The sequence below is a fragment of the Sinocyclocheilus anshuiensis genome, unplaced genomic scaffold (assembly GCF_001515605.1).
Source record: "Sinocyclocheilus anshuiensis isolate Anshui unplaced genomic scaffold, SAMN03320099.WGS_v1.1 scaffold609, whole genome shotgun sequence".
Lineage (NCBI taxonomy): Eukaryota > Metazoa > Chordata > Actinopteri > Cypriniformes > Cyprinidae > Sinocyclocheilus > Sinocyclocheilus anshuiensis.
In genome coordinates, this window is record NW_015541011.1 from 912,244 (window position 1) to 936,380 (window position 24,137).

A 24,137-nucleotide genomic window follows, 5' to 3' on the forward strand; every position below is an offset into this window, starting at 1 on the left:
TAATTATGTCCCCACTGGATGCAACAAATGCCTCGTTTATAATGGGTTTTAATGTTTTTGTCTCGTTGCTCTGGCCGGACAGGGCATGACAGTATGATAAGGGGAGTAACATTTCCATCACACGCTTGAGGTATTCGGCCAATCACAACGCACTGGATAGCTGGCCAATCAGCGTACACTTCGCTTTTCAGAACGATGAGCTTTGAAAAAATCGACTCGTTTTAGAAAGGCGGTGCATAGAGGAGCAACAATAATGTACAGTATGTGGAAAATAATGTGTTTTTTGAACCTTAAACCGCATAAACACATTTCATTACACCAAATACACAAAATAATGTTCTTTTTAGCAACATCATATGACCCCTTTAAAATGCAACACAGATTCATAACATTGCCACTAACGGGTAATTCTCCATAACTAGCTGTGTTTTTCTTCTGATAGACTTTAAAGCCCTTGAATTATACTGCCTGTTTTGTTTTAAGGGACGTACCTAAGTTAAAGCCTTTACAACCCTCAGGGCCCCAATCACAAAAAAAGCACTGTTGTACTCAGTCTTAATGCACAACATGTCATAGAAGCTGTCCTTGTCCAGTTCTAAATCTTTATGTAATAGAATATGTAACAGATTTCACTGAAAGCTGCCATCATGATCAGCATTTCCATTGGCTGCACCAGTTTGTTGGCATCCACAGTAGCTGCTAGTTCCCTCTCATGGTCAGAAGAGGTCATAACAAGTCTTTGCACATTTCCTCCTCACTTTACATTCACATTTGTGGCAGGCTTTTTTTTTTCTTCATCAAAAGCAACTTCAAAGTATATTTTGCCAGCATTTGTGTGTTTTCTGGGAATCAAACCCATGATCTTGTTGTTGCTACCTTTATATGTTACCAGTTGAGTTTCAGGAACACCTAACTGATTTCTATCAGTGGTGTTATTGTTAACTAAAACGAACACTAAAACAATTAAAAGGCATTTTCTGTAATTCAAATAATAATAAAAAAATAATAGCCTAATATTTATAAAGTACCAAAAAAGGTTTTTGTATAACATATGTATATGTTTATCTATATTAATAATTATATGTATATGTGTATATTTATCTATATATGTGTATATATACTGAATATATCTTACAGGAAAAACAAACTTAAAAAACTAACTGAAATATGTTGAAGTACTAAAATTACTAAAACTAAAACTGAAATAAAAATAAAGTAAATGAATAGAAAAAAATAAAAAAAATAATGATATATAAATTAAACTAAATTAAATAAATTAGTCTTAAACTAAAATGGAAACTGAAAATATAAAAATAAAACCTAATTTAAAGTATCAATAATTACTATAACAGTATATACTGTAAATGATACAAAATGATTTCTATGTGTATGTATTGCCACAGGGTGACAAAGGTGGAGAGAGGGTTCTTCAGAAGAAATGGACAACCTTTCTGAAAGCCCAGCTCCTGTGTTCACTGCCTGACGATGGGTTCCCCTTCAACATCATCCAGGACATGTTTGTACTGACCCCCAGCAAAGAGGCCTGGAAGAGTACTGTGTTTTATGGAGTCTTCACCTCACAATGGTAACGTATTAGCCTACACTATATCACCTGAAAACCCATTTAGTATACAGATAATATAGTGTGTATAGTTGTGGCTATGTTTGTGTTCCTTTGCAAACTTAAATCTTTTAGAAAAAGAAGACATTTGTCTTTTAGTTCTGTTATTGAAACCTGCCTGGCACTCAACCAGACTGCTTTTGTGGTGCTTAGCGTAGGAGTTGTGGGTATTGATTGAGTGCATTAACATAGGGGCAAAAGATACAGGACAGGCAGGAGATGTCAGCGAGACTGCAGATGCTTAGAATAGCCTCCCTCTTGCGTCCGCCTACGCACCTGTTATGTCTGAGGTTAAATGAGACGTTTTTTGCATTTTGTGTGCGGTCCGATTTTTGAGCTCCTGTTACTGTCTTAAAGGTGTCTGTCTGTGAGGTTGTTATTTTATGGTGTGGTCATCTGTGTTTGGCGATTATGCATATGCAGATCGATTGTAATGATTGTTGTGTTTGTGTGTGCAGGTACAAAGGTGCGTCAGGCAGCTCAGCTGTATGTGCGTTCACCATGGACCAGGTCGAAGAGGCGTTTAATGGACGTTACCGGGAAGTTAATCGTGAGACGCAGCAGTGGTACACCTACAACCATCCAGCACCAGAACCCAGACCTGGAGCGGTAAGTTTTGTGTTTTCTTCAAAAACTGTTGGATGGAGTGCAACCAGGGCGGATTTACCTCTTTTCATGACATAGGCAAAACAAATGTTTGGGCCCCCCTACCCTATTAATATAATAGGCCTAATATTACCACCCAAGCAAACAAAAATATTTCTTAATCAGTGGAAACCGTTACAGTGTTTTCTATCGCAAGTGCTTGCGTTCAGTCAATAAAAATCGAATGTAGTTCTTAATTTGTTTGAGAACTGAGAAAGACCATTCCATTAATAGGCACGGCGACGTGCATAACCACTTCGGGAGTGCATTATTTCTCTAATAATTTTAACGGCCTGGAGTCACAATCACATATAAATTTTTTAGATGATTTGTTTCAAGACATTTGACATGTTTCCGTTCTGAAATCTCGTGTGTGTTGAACTGCTAATTTTTTACGCACCCCATCCCAAACCTTCCGTTGCAAATTCCAAAACATCATTTTAGAGCTAATAACAGAGGCTTGAGCCATTGATATGCAGGCTAACGCAGTTATTAATGCAGTCTAACGCAGTTATTAGAGTGAGAGAGCGAAAGAGAGAGAGAGAGAGGGAGAGAGAGATTAAGTGCGTGTGAATACTTGCGCCTATGCGTCTCTCAGCAGCGTTCAGCAGCAGCGTCTACTAACAGCGAATCTTTAAGTTGAACTGCTTCAAGAACCTTGCTACTGAGAAATGCAAAACTGTTTTATTGATAAATTCGCAGGGCAAGAGTGAGAGAGCGAAGGAGAGAGAGGGAGCGATTAAGTGCGTGTGAATACTTGCATGTGCGTCTCTCAGCAATGTTCAGCAGCAGCGTCGACTAATAGCGAATCTTTAAGTTGAACTGCTTCAAGAACTTCGCTACTGAGAAATGTCATGTAACTTTTCAGCTGCGAAACTATTTTATTGATAAATTTGCGGGGCAGCTGCAGCTCTGACAAGTTTTTGTGTGTGCGCGAGTGCGTGTCTGTACTATGTGTGCGTCTGTGAGAGAGCCTGTATTGTTTGTTATATTTATTTGTTCAATGTCTTCTGGGGTTTTGGTTCTTTTACTGTTGCAGATATCCCATAGTATAACAAAAATATTATATATCTCTTCATTGTGTTTGGGCCCACAAATATATAACATATATATTATATATTATATAACACTTCATTGTGTTATTATTATTAATAATAATAATAAAAAAACTAAAATAAAAATTAGTAAAAAAAAAATCTAGTTAAACTAACGAAAATTGTGATTGCCTGTTCTTCCCTATTGTGATATATTTGCGAGTTAATTTGCTCTTCAAATAATAAAAAAAAAAAAAAAAAAAGACAGACGGAACGGGATTTTATTAAATGGGAATTGATAGCATGGTTGTCATTTGGTACTTTCTGTGATCTCATGTGAGTGACAGGTCACTGCAATGAAGGAATTATTGCCCTCTTTTCATGACATTAATAGTGACATCAGAGAAGAGATGTCATTGCGAACGTATAAAAAAAAATGTGCACAGATAAATCATTTCTAATACACACTGCATAAAAAATAAGAATTGTCAATTTTGATTTCATTGTGACTTGTATGTAGAACATATTGTATATTGGTGATCGGTTGTAATGAGAATTTCACATTCAAGTTCTAGTTACCAAGTATCTAGAAAAAAGTTTGTTCGACCGTGAGTTCAGGTCATCTGAGTACAAGATCTTTTCAATCACACTTTGACATTAGTGTTTGTGTTGAAAGTTACATTGATTTTGCATGCCACTCACCAAAAATCACTGATTGCAGTTAGAAAAAGAGCGATAGAGGTATTGTGCATTGTTTCTGAGGCATCTTTTTCCATCTTCCTGCAGTGCATCACTAACACGGCCCGCGCCCAAGGGATCTCCTCCTCCCTGCACATGCCTGATAAAGTGCTGAACTTTGTGAAGGACCACTTCCTCATGGATAGCATGATCCGCAGCCAGCCTCTGCTGCTCAAACGAAACGTGCGCTACACGCAGCTCGCTGTACACCGAGCACAGGCTCTCCAAAAGACATACGATGTGCTCTTCATCGGCACAGGTGAGGTCTTAGACCACCATATACGCATATAAAGCTCAGCAATCTCAGTATATCTAGACTAGGCTTGACCTAATACAGTCTCAGTTAAACTGTGCCAGGTCAAGTTGTTCCAAACCTGTATGAGTTTCTTTCTTCTGCTGAACACAAAATAAGATCTTTTGAAGAATGTGGGTAACCAAACAGTTTCTGGTCCCCTGACTTCCATAATATTTTTTTCATACTACGGAAGTCAATGGGAACCAGTAACTGTTTGGTTACCAACATTCTTTCAGCATAGCAGAGTGAAACCAGGAAAAGATTTACACACAAATTTTAATTACATATGAAATGTTCATCTATTTGGATTACACAGTTTTAACATATACAAATTAATAAACCTAATGTGATGCATATTTGTCAGTCACACATAATTTAAACAGGTAAGACCTCTGTAATAGTACTAATAAACAAAATGTGCTTTAACTTCACAGTAAGCAGTTTTATATTTTTATCATCAATAAATCCAATTTTTTTACAATCCTATACATTTTCTAATTGAATATTGCTTGTTCCACAGCTAGATATATTTTAATTATGTTCATAGTTTTTAAATGAATAAATGTAATTGTTTTCACAATTAAAGGTTTCATTTTGAATGTATGATTATTGCAATTAAATCAAAAAGATGCTAATAGTTCATGATAAACTATGCCATGATTGTGATTGTGTGTGTGTGTGTGTGTGTGTGTGTGTGTGTGTGTGGAAATCTGACCTGTTTCATTTATGTATGACTGAGAAATATGCATCACATAAAGTTCATTAGTTTCTGTTAAAATTGTGTAATCTAAATAGATGGAAATTTTATATGCAATTCAAATGCATAAATCTCAAATTTAGGCCTAAATATTGCTTGTGTTTGGTCGTGGTGGAGAAATTTGCAAAATAATGAATATCTCTTATTGCGGCAATCCATTTGTAAGAGTATCGACTCTTGTCTAATCTTGTTTTGGTTTCATAGTTAGCTTCATTTACCAGTAAGTTAGGATCATTTTCCCATTTTCTTACTAAAGCCACTTTCCACTTGTCACAACTTGCAGTATACTTAATGTTATGCTACCTGTTAACAAAATGGCCCAGGCTCTTGAGTACATAATCTCACATCACTTGTTTCAGATGACGGCAGAATTCACAAAGCCATCAACGTTAAGCACAAGATGTATATCATTGAAGAGCTGGTGATTTTCCCCGAGCCTCAGTCTGTACAACACATCGAACTGGATGATGAGAAGGTACTTCATTTTATTCTTTAACTCATCCTATTTGCATTTGTTATGCACACTGGAGAGCGTGATGCATTAATGAAGTGACAGCGTGGCAGGCAAAGGGACCCTTCAGCCACTGAGATAGTGAGGCCTGGAAGGGAGATAATTGCATCCCTGTTTCCTCTCTGAGGAACTGTGAACAGATGGGAAACAAACAGCGTCTGTTCTGTTTGTATACTACTCAATCTATTCTTCAGCTGTATGTGTTACACCATAAGAACTATTTTAAAAAGGCTTATTACCTCTGTCAGTGCAATTATCATGTATTAGCATTTACTGTATGCATACCAAGCATCTTTCTACACTGGATTTATCTGTAGATAGGCTGTCCTAAGTAGTGGACGTCCTGAGAAGGTGTCTTATTTCTGTTGTGTTTGAATTTCCAACAGGGGCTGTTGTTTGTGTCCAGCTATTCTGGGCTGGTTGAAATCCCTCTAGCCAACTGCTCCAACTACCAGAGCTGTGGAGAGTGTGTGCTGTCTAGAGATCCTTACTGTGCCTGGACAGGGAAGCAGTGTTCAAATATCAAACATGCGCCAACTAAGAGGTTAGTACATTTCCATTACTTGCTCTAGCATCCGACTGTTGCACTTCAATCCTTATAATAAATTTAAACCTGTATTAAAACACAAATTTAAACCATTATCATATAGATTTGTTTCACAAAACACAAATGAATGAGTACTACGGTACACTGTGGTGTAACCATAAAGTAAAAAACAATTTTTTAAAAATATTTTCCTTAAGGCCTGTTCACACCAAGGACGATAACTATAAAGATAACGATATAGTTCTAAAAATAGTTCTCAATATTAAAGAATGGCAGAGTCCACGCCACAGCTATAACGATACAGGCACAGAGAAACAATATCGTTGGAATCACTTTCAGAACGATTTTTTTTCCAGCTGATGAACGATAAAAACATTGACAGCCAATCAGAATCAATCCTGCTATAATGAGCTTGAGAATTTAAAGTGGCAGACGAGCGTGTGCTTGGAATAAACAGAGGATATCGTCCGCTGGTGTGGACGCTAGTATAGTTATCTTTATAGTTATTGTTAATATTTTAACAAAAATGATTTACTGGTTATTACTGGTTGTAAAGTTTTTGTTACAGACATTTTTTTTGTTTTTTTTTAAATAAGGCTGTTTTTCCCCTTAATTATAATAATCAGGACATTTGTAAGCTGTATATTTTTAATCTTTATGTCCTCCAAAAACATTAAAATGAATTAAGCAAGTAAAACATGCATTATATATATATATATATATATAATTTTATATAAGTATTATTGGCAAAGCTGAACATTTAGCAGCCATTTCTTCAGTGTCACATGATACTTCAGAAATCTTTATAATACTGATTTGGTACTCAAGAAACATTTCTTATTATTATCAATGTTGAAAACAGTTTTTGCTTCTCAGTAACCACAATAATTTTTTTTCAGGATTCTTAGAATAGAAACTTCAAAAGAACATCATTTATTTGAATTAGAAATCTTTTGTAACATTAAAAATGTTTTGCTGTCACTTTTGATCAATTTAATGTGTCCTTGCTGAAAATTAAGTTTTAATTTCTTAAAAAAAAAAACATACTGACCCCAGACTTGAACAGATGAATTGAATTTTCGTCTTACCCCTGCTCTTTTCTTTATAGTCAGTGGCAACAAGATGTAGATGACGCCAACACTGCAGTGTGCAAAATGATAATAGCTAGCCCCCGTTCTGCAAAACCAACTCCACCACGTGAGTAACAGCCATGTTTTACAATACCTAAGCCCCATATGAATCAATATTTGAAGAACTTATTTCCAACAAACCACAAAGTGCTGTATAGAGTGCATGAGGTTAAGACAAGCTGTTACAGTTACAAAAGCACTGTGGCATGCGGCATGACCAAACTCATTTACATAGCGCCTCCGGCAACGCGCTCTGATAGACTGTAAGTAATTGAAGTGGTTGCATGGTGGTTTGCTAATATGTGAGATAAATGTTTGATTTATTAGTAACTAATAAGACCATCTAACCCACAGGTGTTCCATCATGCCATGTGCTACAAATACCAGCCAACACATTTACGGTTCTTCCCTGCAAGCTGCGATCCAACTTGGCTGAGAGGCGATGGGAGTACAGTCATACCGCCGAGCATTTTGTCTACCCTAGTCCTGACGGTGGGCTGGTGGTTGTAGCCCAAGTGGACAGGGAGGAGATCTACCAATGTTGGTCAGAAGAAGGTGGCTACAGACAACTTCTGGCCAATTATTGCGTCAAAGCGGAGCACGAAATCACCACCCTGACTGGACGTTCCCGAACGCAGTTGGTACCCCAAGGGGAAGCGATTATTCTGCCCGGGGAAACATGGTCGCCACAAAAAAACAAAACATACTGGAATGAGTTGATCGTTGTGTGTGCCTTACTCGTGTTTTCCCTGGTGGTCCTTTCACTGTTCGTGGCTTACAGGAACCGAGACAGGATGAAGTCCATGCTGAAGGAAGGCGAGTGCCCCAACATGCAACAGAAGAAACCGCGAATTCCAGGGAAGCACACGGAAAGCCTTCCATTAAATGGCAACAACATCCCGCCCTCTGTGTCTGACCACAAGGGCTACCAGACGCTCAATGATAACTACATCTGCAGCACTCCCACCCATGAATGCTCCTCACCCGAGAACAGCAAGAGCTTCTCAGAATCCGAAAGGAGACCTTTGAACTTAAAGGAGAGCCACGTTGAGATTTCACCGACTTGTCCACGGCCTCGAGTGCGACTGGGCTCGGAGATCAAAGACTCGATCGTTTAAGTCTGTTTGGGATGACTGTTTTAAAAAAAGTGGCCTCTGAACTGAACAGCACCAAGGGAGGGACAGACTGAAAATGACTGGAAACGTACCATCACTGGGTTTTATTTTGCACTTTGTCTCCTCTCATTTTGTCTTGGTGATCTGTTCACATTTCTCAGTCACTGCCAAGTCTGTGAAGCACCCAGAGCCACGCTGAGCGGGACGCAAGGCCTAGAGTACATGTTGAAAAATAATAGTAGGCATTGTGAGACACGCTGATCTGGTCGTCCCGCCCGGTTCGTCCAAAAATGTCTGGTGGCATCTGTGTGAAAGCAATACGATGCCCTCAGGGTTCACTAACCTGTCATGCTCCCATCTCATCCCTCGGTCTGCCACGTAGAGTTGGTCGTCCTGTGAACGAGAAAACGAAAATTCAAACTTTAGTCTACAATGGTCTCTCTGCTAAACATAGTGCCTGACGTGAGATGATTAGCTGACATTTCAACACAATATAAGGCGTAGTGGTGCATCAAAAGCTTTGATGATATATGCAAAACCTTTGCGCAGTATATCATCACGACCTCAGCACATAGCAGGCATACTATGCAAATCACATAAAGGAGAAGCATCTTGTAGAGAGCTAACAAACAGCTCACGGCTGTCCTAGTACAATAAGTGATGCCACGACCTCAGTATTCTACACCGCTTCTCAGAGGTACACACGTAAAAGTATGCAAGTGAGATTGAGGCATATAAAGTGCCCACAGTGGGGATTCAGTGTGTAGAGAACTCCAAAGAAGGCATGTTAGCAATACTATGAGTATGTCCAAGGCACAAATTACATTCTGAAGATGCAGGAATTTGAATAACTCTATGTTCCTTATACCCCCAACCAAATCCAGTTGCTACCAGTGATAGACCATTTAAACCAGTGGTTCTCAGTCTTTTTGACTCCAAAGCCCCCCATAGTCCAAAACATCATTTGAGGATCCCATGACTTTTCCAGTTGTTTGTGATTTACTAGATAAGGTAAAATAATTTTTACTAATCATTTTATTCATTAAAAAAAAATGCCCATGGAGTTATACGTTTTTATTAATTTACATGACTTTTCCAGGTCTAGAAATCTAAAAAGTAAAATTCTCATATATCTAAGTTTTTGGAATTCTGGTTCTTCAAAGACAAAAAACGGGGTGAATTGAATAGAAATAACGTGATTGTTAGTTTGTTTTACTTATTTTAATGTTTAATTATTTAATTATTTTTAATTGTTTTAAGTCATTTTGAGGCCCCTTTTGAGAACCACTGATTTAAAGTGATAGTTCACGCAAAAATGAAAATTCTACCATCATTTACTGACCCTCCAAATGTCAAATGAAAAGCAATGGTTTCAAGTGTTGTTTTGGACCCCACTTGGACAAAATCAGCAGAAACATTCTTCAAAATATCTCTATTTGTGTTCCACAGAAGAAAGAAGTTCATACAGGTTTAGAACAACATGAGAGTGAGTAAATGATGACAGAATTTTCAATTTCAGCTGAACTATCCCTTGAAGTAATGCATAATACAGTCAATGGAAGTGACCAAACGTCTCTTGAGGTTTACTGATTCAAATTGGTTGTTGTGCCAAAAGATTTGTGAACCATTTCAGATCTCTTTGTATCTGTCAAGAGCTCTGTTCTCTTGAATCGAAAGTGTACTTTGTCCAGATTAAAGATATTTATTGCCATGTTGTAAATTTGAATGATGAATTTGCATTCAGACAAAATGAAAACTTGTGGTTAAGACTTTACATGCCAATTTTACGCTAAGCTATGAGATCTATGCTCCCGAAGAGTGTAAAGTGACCAGCAGATTTTTTTCCATGAAAAAGTGCCATGTTCACTGTAACACCTTAAGTCAAAACAGGCTAACAGATGTTTTTGGGTGGGAGCAATGACATATAGGTATATGAAACAGTCAGTTATAAATCATCAGCTGCCAAGAGTGTCATACTGGATCGAGAAAAAAAAAAAAAAAGTACAGTACTTGGTTGCTGCAAAGCAATGTGGATGGAAACCACAAAACAAGACACAAATGTAAGTTACTATAGCATAAAATCAACATAAGGATCCATGTAAAAATGTATATTAACAACACGCACACAAAAATTTTTTTTTTTTTTTAAATGTCTATTTCCAGTATCAACATATTTCCAGTAAAATTCCCAAAGACAAGCATTGTATATTGCACCACCCAAGTGTGTAATATTTGATTGCCATTGATCTTTAAAGATCACACAAACATCTGTATTGTGAATGTAGTTATGTATTGATTGAAAGTGTTCCAAAATTATTCTGTCAATAGAAACATTGTGTCTTATTTAAATTTGTGCTGAATGTTTGAAAACGGGACATTTACTTTTACATGATCTGATGGACAATGACTTTGATCACAAAGTTGTATAATTGTATTTGTAAGGGGAGGTAGTGAACGGCTTTTAATGTTTGTTTTTTTTATCAGAATGCATTACAATTCTTTTTTTTTCCTATTGTATTTCCACAGAATGTGGAAATGGTTCAAAAGAAAGTGTCAGGGAATTAATATTCTCTGTAATATTGTAGCCTTTTTGTGACTCAAACACGTGAACAAAAAGCAAACCTCACATGCATGTCTGCTCTGGTGGACTACACAGTAGAATTACCTAGTACATGTAAAGTCGCAAACCACTGTATATTGAATAGTCATCTGTGCAACAGTCCACTGCAAGGGTATGTCTCCACTGTGCTAATTAATATCTACAGAGGTCCCCTAATATATATATATATTTACACACACAAAACACTTACCGACTATATTTAAAGCACAAAGAAGAGAGAGAAAAAAAATATGTATTTGTAATAATAATATAACTGTTTTACATATACTCAGACCTCTGTTTGAAAATCACATTCAAAATATCATGCAAAAACAATTTAAAATGTAAGCAAATTTGCTTATGTTTTTCAGTACATCATCTGATTATTATCATTAGTGTGCCGTTTTACAGAGTAGACAATGTGAAAACTTCACTGTACATCAGCTGCTACCTACAAGCAGTAGATTTAGTCACGTATAGAAAGTCATATAGTCATATTTCAGTGCTGAACTGACTCAGACATAAGAGTTACTGGACTGTAGTAGTCTGCTACACTCTTAAATGCTCAGATACATTCTTTATAATGGCACACCAAGATGCTCTGACCTATTGTAAGTTAATGTCTTGTAAACTTTAATGTAAAGGTGTATTTGTACATTTTGCTGCCAATGTAAAGAAAAAAAAAACTGTTGTGAAATGTATTTTTTGTATTATATATCACTACTGTTTTGTTGTTTTTATTATATTGTACATAAAAGCACTTTAATTTTAATTTTTTAAAATAAACAAAATAAAACCACTGATTCTTACTGATTCAACATTATTTGTGTCAGTTATTGTTACAGTTTTGAAACTTGCAGAGGTATAGAACTATTACAGTTAATACTGTTGCACACACTGCTGGTAAAAAGAGTTTTTTATGTTTTTAAATAGAGTCCCATAACTGCAGGGCTGCATTTATTTAATGAAATCTTTAATTACAGTTTTTCTCAATTGCTTTGGCACATTTTTCAAAACAATCTTAACATTCTCTAAACTGTGAGTGCAGAATTATTATTATTATTATTTAAATAACTGTTTTCTATTGTAATACATTTTAAAATGTTAATTATCCCTGTGATGGTAAAGCTGAATTATCAGCAGCCATTGCTTAAGTCTTGACTGTCATGTGATCTTTTAAGAAATCATTCATTTAGTGCTCAATTATTAACAATCATCCGTATTAATGTTGAAATCAGTTTTTGCTGCTTAATATTTTTGAAGAAACAGTGATACACCTTTTTCTGGATTCTTTGATAAATAAAAAGTATTTATTTGAAATACAAATCTTTTGTAACATTATAAATGTCTTTACTGTGACTTTTGATCAATTTAAAGCGTCCTTGCAGAATAAAAGTTTTTTATACTTACCCCAAACTTTTGAATGGTACTGTATCAGAATTTCCACAAAAATATTAAGCAGGAAAACTGTTTTCAACATTAATAATAAGAAGAAATGTTTTTGAGCGCCAAATTATAATGATTTCTGAAGGATCACGTGACACTGAAGACTGGAGAAATGGCTGCTGAAAATTCAGCTTTGCTACCACAGGAATAAATTACATCTTAAAATAAAACCGTTATTTAAATTGTAACAATATTAAAATGTAATAATATTACTGCTTTTACTGTATGTTTAATTAAATAAATTCAGCCTTGGTAAGAGACTTGGTAAGAAAATTAAAATTATTCCAAACTTTTGACCAGTTGTGTGTGTGTCGTTCAGTACAGTATAAAAAATCAGTATGTCTATGGAATGTCCCATAAAACATAGAAACCCAACTTGTGTGTGTGTGTGTGTAGTTTTATGTCACCATATATAGCCTACCACTCAAGGGGTCAGCTTAGAACTTTTATGCAAATTATTAGGTTTCATAGGTTCTCTTTTTTTCTCAATATAGCACCTTAAAAGAGATTTGAGCCATCTGCTCACATGCGCTCTTAAAGGGTTAGTTCACCCAAAAATTTAAATTAGCCCATAAATTACTCACCACAGAGTCATCCTAGGTGTATATGACTTTCTTCTTTCAGACGAATCCAGTCGGAGTTATATTAAAAATTGTCTTTGATCTTTCAAGCTCTGTCGTTGTACTCAGCGGGTGTTGCAGTGCTTCGGTTCAAATGACGTGAAATAAAAAGCACACTTCCACAAAAAAAAGTGTCTCACACAGCTCTGGGGGGTGAACAAAGGCCTCCTGTAGTGAATCGATGCGTTTTTCTAAGAAAAATATCCATATTCAAATCTCTCCGCGTGCATCACTTCTGAGCGGCGCAGGCGCAAAGCTGACCTCATACGTCATTCCCCGGAACTGCTTCCGTTTAAAACAGTGAGCGCAAGCTAGATTCAAGTGATTATTACATTTTGAATATAGATATTTTTCTTACAAAAACGCATCGATTCACCACAAAATGAACTTTTTCACAACATTCTAATTTATTGAGATGCACCTGTACACCTAGGATGACTTCAGAGTGAGTAATTTATGGGCTAATTTAAATGTTTGTGTGAACTAACCCTTTAATTTTGCTGTTATAATGCTGCCATCAAGTGGCCATTGTTGGTATACGACTCTGTCATCCTTGCTTATATTTCACTAGCCGTAATGGTTGTGATCATCTTGTTTCTTTTTAGGTTACATAAAGTGACAAACAAACAGTAGGTGACATAGTTACATCAACACGATGCTCATATCCATCTACGGTAACGTAAATAATAAAGTTCCTCTCAGTTAATGTGCGTGTGTGTCAAAGTATCTGAGGCAGGCTAAAAGTTAACTATTACTAAATCATGTAAATGCTCGAGTTAGTTAAGACTTAGGCCTAGGTGCGGTGCACTGTTTGCACAATGACACAGCCAAAGAGAGATGAGGAAACAATAATAATATATGCCTACATTCAGAAAGAATGTCTTTAGGATATTTGTTTACTTTTTTAGTTTACTTTCGAATAGCCTATTTGTAAAGTAACGTCTTTACTTTTATTATGGCAACCTGTGTGCAGTTCGGCGAAAATATCTTTGAATTGTATGGAAGACGAGTGTACAGCTAACAATATGTGGCGTGAACATTACCAAACAAAGGCAGGCAAATGTCCTTCAGCAGATAAAGACCAGTCCACACCTGGAAAGGAAATAAAAGTGCAGGCGCTTTCCACAGATGAAACCGCACTGGTGCGCGACGACGCACGGTACGATTTGTGATGTCATATTGGTAAAGATGTCTGATAGGCCTAATATCTTTTAAATAATTTTATTATAGTCGTTATTTTATTTATATGGAACAATCTATTCGAAAAAGACCTCGAGGCGCAGTGAAATCCGGCAGTGCATAGGCTAAGACTCTCTGAAAAGCAATAAAGACTAACATTATAAGTTTTTATTTATGTATTTATTTATTTAGTCATTTATTAGACGCTTTTATCCAAAGCGACTTACAAATGAAGACAACAGAAGTTCATTGTTATTTTTTCCTTGCTTTTTTTATTCTTCCCCTTCTTTTTATTTTATTCATTTTTTTTTTTTTTTTATTCATTTTATTCACTATTAATGTTATTCATTTTTTATTAATAGAAACCACGAATAAAATGACATCACACGTGTGTTTAGTCCTCGCCCAGTCTGCGGCGCGTTTCCCAAAGGCAATTAATGGTCGCAAGATCCGCCGTTGTCAAGTTGGGTAACAATGCGGGGTGGGAAACGCACCCCTGGTCAGGCTGGTCTTCTGGCTGTTTTTTGCTAGTTTTAGCTGGCTAGACCAAAATGTGGGCTGGTTCTCAGATTGTTGTACACTTTACAGCACGCCTACCTCCATCACTATCCAATGGCACACTACCTTGAGTTCAACTTGTTACAAGGCGAGATAACGAGCGATCATCCAATCATGCCTTTATCTAACCTGTCTCTGGTTTTAGCGTGAACTTTCTGCGCACCTGTTGGTGATGTACATGTTAGATCACGAGTCTTCAGCGTTCGCTCCTCTTCACTCTGTCGTCTTCTACTTTCGTCTTTTTATCACTTTTTATCGTTTTTGGAGCGTTATCGTTGTACACGGGTGTATTTTGGATAATAGTTTGTTTGTCCTCGTCTAGTGAAAATATGAACCAAGCTGACCTTCGGAGACTTTTTGCAGCATGTGATGGGAATAAGTCGGGGAGAGTCGAATACGAGGACTTCACCAGTGTTTGCCGAGAGCTTAATGTGCCTGCGGACGAGATCAGGACTTTATTCAACAAGTTTGATCTGGACGGGGACGGATACATTAATTTCAACGATTTTTCGGCAAGCTTTCAGGAAGTTTCCGAAGCCCTCAATTTGGCTTTGTTGGGAAACAGTTTGCAAATTCAGAGAAGCGCTTGGGATGAGTTTGAAAACACATTAGACGGAGATGTGGCCTTTTATTTGGGAAGGTATGTTTTTAACTTGTGAAGTTTAGATTCACTTATTATGTAAACATTTACTGACAAAAGAGAAGCCAGTGTACATGGGTTTGCAAAAAAAAAAAAAAGGAATTTCCGAGACTATAATCTAGTTTTAATATACTTTTATAATAGATTTTTAGGCCTACGTTTTTATATAATTTTCATGAAGTTTTCAAACATTTTCAAGGTAAATAGTTAAGTAGCCTATCATGATTTGTTTCTTTGTTTGTAATGAATATCGAATTTTCTTAGGGTTACTGAATTTGGCCTAAGCTTGCGTTTCATAAAAATGTCGAAACATGCTCTTTAAAATAAAATGTAGGCCTATGTTTGTTTTTATACTTGGGCTACGTAACCATGTTTTTTGAGAATTTGATACTTTAAAACATCTGTTTACATGTGTGTTTAAAACGTTATGCCAACCTTTTCCCCTCAAATTCAGATTCCCCTCCCGTTTATAATTTCTGGATGGTTACCCCACTAAAACATTTTTGACCTTAAAAAACAAAAACATCCAAATTACTTTTCAGAAACTTTTTTTTTTGTCAAATTCATGCCAATATCTGCCTTCACAACTGGATTATTTATTTTATCCAGCCACGTATGTTTTTTGTTGTGCTGCTTGTGTGTGTCTGCAGGCAGTGGGATGAGTTGAGGGAGTTGTATGAACAGATCCACTCCACGTCAGATGAGCTGTTACTGCAGCAATATGAGGACCTCATCAAGGCTCTTGTGGCTGAGAGCAAAGAGCACAGGATGGAGAGTGAACAACTCGAGACCAGTCTACGAAGGTGTGAGAAGCATTTCCAGGATTCAGCTGGGATGCTGTGGTGAATCACTATTTACAACCACTGGTTTGGCTCTTTCAGATTGTCTTGACCAGCTGAGATGTTATGAAGGACAAAAACTGCACCTTGGTATAATGTCATGCACCTTTTGAAAGGGCAAAAACTCTTTTTAAAGAATTAAAGGCAATTTTAATGGCAAAAAAACATTTTGTAAGCACTTTAATTATCATATTTATTTTAAATTTGTCATTTTGCAGCTTCCTTGGATGTTTTCAGGCTTTCTAGTGGGATTGAGACTATTACAGAATTGGATACAGTATTGCAGTATGTACAGAAAGACTGTACAATGTCAGATTAATGAATCCACATTTAATAATTGTGAATTTCCTACATACTACATTGTATGGTGGACAGAAGAACTGGTCTGTTTTTTTTCTGTCCAGGAAGTATTTTCTTTTTATTTTATTTATTTTTTTTTCTGTTTTAAGTGTTTAATGGATTCAGGTATAAAGCTTTCATTATTAAAAAGGAAAGTTCTGCCATTTATAAGGAAGGAGGAAATTGAAAATTAGGCTAGAGTTACTAAGCTTGTCATTCTCCTTGCATTTCTCAAAACTATTTATGTGGTTCTGTAGGTGTGGATGCAGTTGGAGTGCTCTGTTTTCACAGGGAGACATTCCAGGCCTTTTACTGTGTGTTTAGCGCTGTTTGTTTCACCTCCGGTCCACCTTACAAAGTTACGGCTTCTCAAGAGCCCTACTTTCGTTCCTCCCTTCCCTTTCGTCCGAGGTTTGCTCAACTGTACGATAAGACTGTGTAGCTTAAAGGAGTATTTCATCTCTCCAGTAGTAGCTCCTCAGGGAACATTTCTTTTGAGATCTGGATGTAGGTGCACCTGGATGCATTAAAGGGTATCGTAAGACCAAGGCTGGTTGTTTCAAACTGCTTTCTGGATAAAACGACTTTAAAGTTGCTGATTGGTTCTGAAAGGCTATGCCTTTTGCTTTTTGATGTCGACAGGACAGAGGAACTGACCAGCAGTCAGTTAGCAGAGATGGAGGAGGACTTGCAGCAGCAACTGGCCCGCACAGAAGAAAGGGTAAGGGAAGAGGTGAGAAGTCATACAAGTTTGATGTGCAGTGATTATAATTATGAACTGGCACATTTGTGTACGTTTACTGAATATTAAAAATGTAAGATTAATGCGGATGCAGATTAATGCAAAAGTAGGCAATACTTTTCTGCATCTCTTGATAATATACAAATGCATGTTGTTTAAGTACTACAGATCCTTGTGTATTTAATTATATAGTTATTTTAATGCTATATAGCCTATTTATATACACGCATATATAGTACTTATTTTACTACATCTTAAAGTTTTTTTTATTTTTTTTATTTTATTATTATTATTTTAGCAGTTTCCAAAGCAACATTACCATTTTTCATTTACTTTTTTAATAGTTTAATTATTTTAGCTTTTTCGATTATCAAACTGTTTTTTAGTAGTTTGTTAACAATAACACTGATACCAAGACTGATTAACATGCTTAAACACACACATTTACATATGTTCATGTATTCATATCATGCATGTAAATGTGTGCCATTATGTATGTAATTTTGTCTTGGTAAATGAAAAGAGGTATTTCGGGTTCAGCTTTTTACTCAGTGGTTCACCTTTATTCTTGTAGCCCAGTGAGATGTTTTTAACAGGAAGGCCAGCCTGACTCTATGTGCACAAAGGCTTCTCTATGAGAGCTAGTAAATGGCTCTTTATTAGGCCTGTGCATATAAGGAAAATGCTCTTCTTGGGTTTCATGCATACAGGAGCAAAAGAAATTGGACGAATCCATTGCTATGCTCCAAATCAAGCATGAGAATGAACTGGCAGATCTGCACACAACAATAGAGAGGCTCACAAAGGTGAGAGAATTATGTAGGATTCTTATTTTAATGTCTTTGTTTCTTTATTTTTGTGTTACTTTCATTGTGTTGCTTACATTGTCTCAAATTTTAGCAATATCAAGAGGAGTTGAAATTAAACTGCCCCAGGGAAGGTGCCATCAGATTGAGAGCACAGATTAGCGATCTGATGCAGGTATGAATCTGATATTCCTTTACCACATGCAGTGCACTTTAAATTATTTGAACAGAAGGGGAGAGTCTGGTAAAGTGCCAATTTTTACTTAAGGATAGTTTATCCAAAAATAAATTCTCCCTTTAAGGTATGCCAGAATTGTTTGACTGACTTCTGTGGATGCAAGGTAATTTATCCGGAGAAGTGTCTCGTACTGGTGTCCAATTCTTTGTTCCCAAAATTCTTCAAAATATTAAGTTTTGCGGAGACTTGAGGCAGAGGTGAAACTATCACATAAAGACCAATATGGCAACTTCTAATGGGGCATGCAATACTTTTCAACTAAAAACAGAAAACTTTATGCATTTTGGCCATTCATTCACATGACATCAGTGTTTTTGGGGGGCTGAAAATGTAAACTTTTAAAAATGGGCAAATTTGTGAAAACTGTGACGTATGTATTATGTGTTCAGTCTATAGGTTTGTGTGCAGGCGTGTAGTGTTTCTTTACAAAGTGACATTGCCAACTACTAAAATCAGAATAAGGGCTGGCACTAGAGGTCTGTGTTCCCGCAGTATCTTCAACTGAGTGTTGTGCGAGACACTGAATTGCTGGGTGTGGGAGGAAGAATATGGATGTGTAGTCTGGAGAAAGATATGACTTGTGGGACTCGTGCAAAAAAAGATTCTGAAAAACAAGTAAATCAAATTCATTTTGAGATACAGAATGTTATTTGTCTATTGCACAACAAAAATACATGGTTTACAGGTGCATGGTTGAATATTCTCAGTGGGGAAAGGAAAAGAACAAAGGAAAGCACCTTCCCTTTGCCTGCTGCGAAAAATGCAGCAAGGTGAGCTGAAGCTTCATGTTTGTGTGGGAATTGGAAAAAAAAGCCTATGACACTGGAGCTAGACAGTCATAGTGCAACAGGACTGAAAAATCTATATAGATCTACAATTGGGATTTTGCAGGCAGGAACGAGAAGCAATATATTATGTTTAGTTGGAACGGCACTGAAAAGTCGATCTCGTGGAGACCTCTAATTGGCACACTTGCAGTGCAAATTGGAACATTTGTGATCTTATCAACTTTCATTTGTGTTCCTCTGCAGGAGAATGAGGAGCTGAGAAGTTCTCTTATGAAAGCCCAGATAAATGTCTCCATTCTCCAGGTTGAGTTGGACAGGTTGAAGAATGCCTTCACTGACCAGAAACTCCAACACGAGAGGTGAGAACACTGATGCTTCAATTAATTTTAGCTATGTTTGTGTAAATATGTGAATGCGAATGCTGCCACTGGTTCTTAAACACAGCCTCCTCCAATGTGACTTAAGAAGTGATTTAAGAAAAACAGCTTAATGTGATTTCTTTTTCTTCTCAGAGAAAGCGATGACCTTAAGAAGATGGTGATGGAGTACCAGTCTTATTCCAACCAAATAGAATTCCTCCAGTAAGTCAGTTCAGTCATTCTCTGTAAGAGTCAAATGACTCCCAATATTCTATTGAAGAAATGGACTTTCTACAATATGACTTCTCTTCACATCAGGGAAATGAACAAAACATTGTATGACGGCAATGATGGGTTACGCTCTGCACTGAGCCAGGATAATGCCTCTATGAAAAGACGGGTAGCTATTTCATTGGTTTTTATTAAGTTGGAACTGCATTCATTGGAAATCCAAATGTTTGATCATGGCTGCAGTGTACAGAAATACACCATTGTTTCTGGAATTAATTTTAATGTACACAATAACAATCCTCATTAAAATGTTTGCTCTTCTGTAGCTCTCGCCAAAAAATGAAGTTCCTCCTAGGAAGATGAAACCACTTCGACAGAGTACAATGAATCAGAGCGGGTAATTATACTCTTTATTGTTTACTCTGTATTTGTTGCAGTTGTACCTTGACAGAAAAATATACAGAGTAAAAATTTCAAGATTATTTCTTAAGGCCTATCTATCTATCTATCTATCTATCTATCCTTTTTTTTTTGTTTTATTTTTAAGTTTTACTAATGAAGAGGACACGATGGCCCTGGTGAAGTTCTGGGCTGATAAGTATTTGGATAGTGGTGTGTCCATTCAGACAGAAACCGAGCCGATGTCAGGCAGCAATTATGACAGTGACGACAGCCATAATTCAATGGCGACTGTGAATCATAGTTACTCTTCTATTCCATCTGAGCTGGAGGTAAGGCTTCAGTTTTCACAATTTACAGGTGTATATCTGTATAATTCATTACTGGGTTAAATGTCTCGTAGGTGTCAGAGCAGAAGTCTGAAGCTTTGGAATCTGTAGCTCGTAGCACAGTTGGCTCAATCTCCTCCTCAGTTCGGCGGCGGTTGTCTGCTTTTCCTGTCAAGGTAGTTCTTGCAACTCTTGTTTACTCACTAGGTATTCTAGAAATTATAAATGTCAAAGTAGTTTTTGAGAAAAGTGAAAAGCTTTGATTATAAGCAGTAGCCTGCTTTAGTTTTTCACAGGCATACATTTTGAATGAATATACAACTATATACAAGCGCTCAAATATTTTATTGGGTATAAAATTATTGCGAGGATGGATGGATGGGGGGAAAATTAAATCATTTAGTATGAGTAGTTATCCAGTAAATGACAAACAGCTGGAAAAGTGGATGGCCTTGGAGTCAACAAGGTTGAGAACCACTGTGATAGACTGCCTCTTTACAATTGTTCTCTATAGCAAATTGAAGACTTGCATGACACTGAAGATCTTGCTCCAGTGTACCGTCTGGTGTTGGCTGGGGATGCTGGGTCAGGAAAATCCAGCTTTTTACTACGATTGAGTCTTAATGAATTTAGAGGAGATATACAAACCACTCTTGGTGAGAAAATACAATAGTGTCATTTTTGAATGTGCTTTGTTGCAATTTGAATACAGTACGATTGAGAATCCAAATAGCTCAAAGTTCATTCTTACAGGTGTTGATTTTCAAATCAAGAAGATGCTTGTAGATGGAGAGAAAACAAACCTTCAGATCTGGGACACTGCTGGACAGGAAAGGTACAGTTATATGCTTCACTTAGGAACCAAGTGTAGACATGCTTTGTTTAAATTCTTGATTATGGATGTTAAGTTACATATTAATCTTCATTAGTGGTATCATGCTTTGCTTTTACAGAAAATGATCCCTTTTTGCTGTATTCATACACTAAAATTCACATTTTAGAGTCTGTAAGAGAGAGAGAGATATATATATATATATAATTATACTTATTATTATTATTATTATTATTATTTTATGAAATAAATGCAGCCTTAGTGGATAAATAAATAAATAAAATAAATAAAAAATAAATTGATAGATTGATTGACTGCTGTAGTGTTCATGAGTTAATTTCAATAAATAAATAAATAAGTAAAAACACAAAGTTGATATTTAAAATTATGTTAATAATGTTATTTTATAATAGCACATTTTATAATATAATTAACTGAAGGGATTCTGGTGTAGACTCGTGTGAATAAGAAGGCTGTAACCAAGACATACGACTTTGTGCAGTGCACTGGGAAAATAGTATTAAACATTGTATAAAATAAAGCTGAAAAACATTCACAACAGCTAAAGAATACACTAGGAATAACATAAAATAAACTGTTAAGGGCATATTAGCGCCTCTTATAATTCAACTTGTCATTTATGAATTATTGATTGTATACGTATTGTAAATATCATATATTCACCAGCAGTTATTTTTTTGTAAGATCAATTTTTATTCAGCTAGGATGCATTACATTGAAGTGATATTATAGACATTTATAATGTTACAAAATATTTTCAAATAAATGCTGTTCTTTTGAACTTCATATTCAGCACAACACTGATAAAAAAAAAACGTTTCTTGAGCCCCAAATCAGCATATTAGAATGATTTCTGAAAGATCATGTGACAATGTTTTAAACCTTATGATTTTTTTTTTTTTAAGTTTTCATTGTGTAATGAACGGCATGTCAAAGATGCACTACTTTTCAAAAAGTTGGGGTTAGTAAGATTTTTATTATTATTATTATTATTATTATTATTATTATTATTTTAAGAAATCTTTTAGGCTCCCCAAGGCTGTTTTTGATCATAAATGCAGTAAAAATGGCAATATTGTGAAATATTACAATTTAAAATAATTTTTCTATTTTAATGTATTTTATAGTTGTATAACAGTAACTATATATAGTAGTATATAACTTTATTACTGTGATGGCAAAGCTGAATTTTTCAGTGGCCGTTTAGCTCAAACTAATCTTTTGAGTGAAAGTTTGTTGACATTACTTTTAAAGGGCTACATTAATATAAAGGTATACAAACTAGTTTCTTTCCCACAGGTTCCGCAGCATCGCCAGGTCATATTTTCGCAAAGCACATGGAGTGCTACTGTTGTACGATGTCACATCTGAGAGCAGTTTCCTGAATGTTCGTGAATGGGTGCAACAGATTCGGGTACAGTGACACATTTTAGTGAGTTCGTTTTCTTTGTATCATTTGTAGACTGAATCCTGTAAACTTTCCCTCACAGGAGTCAACGGATGAGGACATCCCAATGTGTATAATAGGGAACAAGGTAGATTTGAGGGCAGAGAGGCCAGAGGGAAGCTGTGTGAGCGCGTTCCATGGGGAAAAGCTTGCTATGGTGAGTCTTGGATTTGTATGGGAATCATGTATGATAACCATCATGTCAGTCCTAATTTGCTGTATATTATAGGCTTATAATGCCCTGTTCTGCGAAGCAAGTGCTAAAGAGGGGACGAATGTCATCGAGGCAGTTTTACATTTAGCAAGGTAAGCTATGACGCCAGTTCTTGCTTATTCTAACATGCATGAAGTGTTTTCAGGCTTTAAATGTCTTCAAATTACCACAGAGAAGTCAAGAAACATGCAAAACTGGGGCGGAGGTCAGAGTCACAGGTTAAGCTCAGTTGTCCTAAACGGAAGAAGACGCTGAGCAGCTGCTGTGGAGTTTAAGTCATGCAGAGATCTGGTTAAAAATTTTTTTTTTTAAATGCTTTTTAAAATTAAAATCCTGTCCTTTTGTTTATTTTATTTTATTATTTTTTTGTTTTGTTTTTTTTCCTCTCTCTTTCTCTCCAGTCACTTTTAAGCAGTTTTTATACATTTCTGGATGTTTCATGTGTCCTTGGTGTTTTTGGGCACACTGATCAAATGTGTACTTTTACATTTGCCTACATATGATCAAATTCACTTCAGGGTTCAGTGTTTATTTAAATGTACTTTTTATTTGTCATAATTAAATTACTATTGTGTTGAAGGATGTTCATGTAAATGTTTCTAACGATGTGTTAAATAAAAGTTTTATATGTGATTTTTAAAGCCTAAATCAAAGGTCTGCAAGCCATTTCTGTGTTGTAATCTGCAGGGAGAAAATGTTCTCTAGTATTTTGATGTCTTTGAAACCAAAAAATCTAACTCTGATTTGAGCTACACTTTATTCAACAATTTTGAGAAAAGGAAAGTGAATGAGATATAAAAATACAAGAGTACGTAATAGCAAGATGGGTTTTGTGGGTCTGTTATTCTTGGTTTTTACATGGTAAATACTAAATCAAGAAAAGTAAAAGCCCCATTCTTCATAGGTCGCTAACTCAGTTAGCTGGATTTGATTGATTTGGCATGATCTTGGATTGTTTGGTACTTCGAAGCTCATCCCGGAGTTGCTGTCATAGCAACAGGTCCGTAAGCTTAAACCTGCTCGGGAGCTGGCTTATTTCATGTATACAGGATTAGATTGCATCTTTTTAAGCAGAATTGATACTTAAAATCTGTCCTCTACCACCGCTACTTTATTAC

At 36.2% G+C, this 24,137-nt stretch overlaps 2 protein-coding genes across 3 annotated transcripts in view; both read left to right on the forward strand.

Annotated features, from left to right (window-relative positions):
- The window catches only part of LOC107690368 (semaphorin-4B-like), a 69,140-nt gene extending 60,732 nt beyond the window's left edge, over positions 1-8,408 (forward strand). Inside the window, exons 9-15 of the mRNA XM_016488677.1 lie at positions 1,404-1,585; positions 2,080-2,230; positions 4,087-4,297; positions 5,450-5,565; positions 5,988-6,145; positions 7,257-7,345; positions 7,633-8,408. Coding sequence (XP_016344163.1) covers positions 1,404-1,585; positions 2,080-2,230; positions 4,087-4,297; positions 5,450-5,565; positions 5,988-6,145; positions 7,257-7,345; positions 7,633-8,396 — 1,671 coding nt within the window. The 3' untranslated portion in view covers positions 8,397-8,408. The remainder of the gene's footprint in view (positions 1-1,403; positions 1,586-2,079; positions 2,231-4,086; positions 4,298-5,449; positions 5,566-5,987; positions 6,146-7,256; positions 7,346-7,632) is intronic.
- Positions 8,409-14,930: 6,522 nt separating this feature from the next.
- Positions 14,931-23,370, forward strand: LOC107690369 (ras and EF-hand domain-containing protein-like). 2 transcript variants are annotated; one of them, XM_016488678.1, is made up of 17 exons: positions 14,931-15,435; positions 16,086-16,277; positions 17,256-17,346; positions 18,066-18,161; positions 18,256-18,336; positions 19,431-19,546; positions 19,700-19,768; positions 19,865-19,946; positions 20,104-20,174; positions 20,325-20,508; positions 20,580-20,681; positions 21,020-21,161; positions 21,259-21,340; positions 22,658-22,772; positions 22,849-22,962; positions 23,035-23,111; positions 23,192-23,370. In XM_016488678.1, the coding sequence occupies exons 1-17, from the start codon at positions 15,125-15,127 to the stop codon at positions 23,292-23,294; spliced, it is 2,028 nt and encodes a 675-aa protein (XP_016344164.1). In that variant the 5' UTR covers positions 14,931-15,124; the 3' UTR covers positions 23,295-23,370. The 2 variants fall into 2 exon arrangements, with proteins under 2 accessions (XP_016344164.1, XP_016344165.1); XM_016488679.1 differs by having other exon boundaries at positions 16,086-16,238.
- Positions 23,371-24,137: the final 767 nt, after the last annotated feature.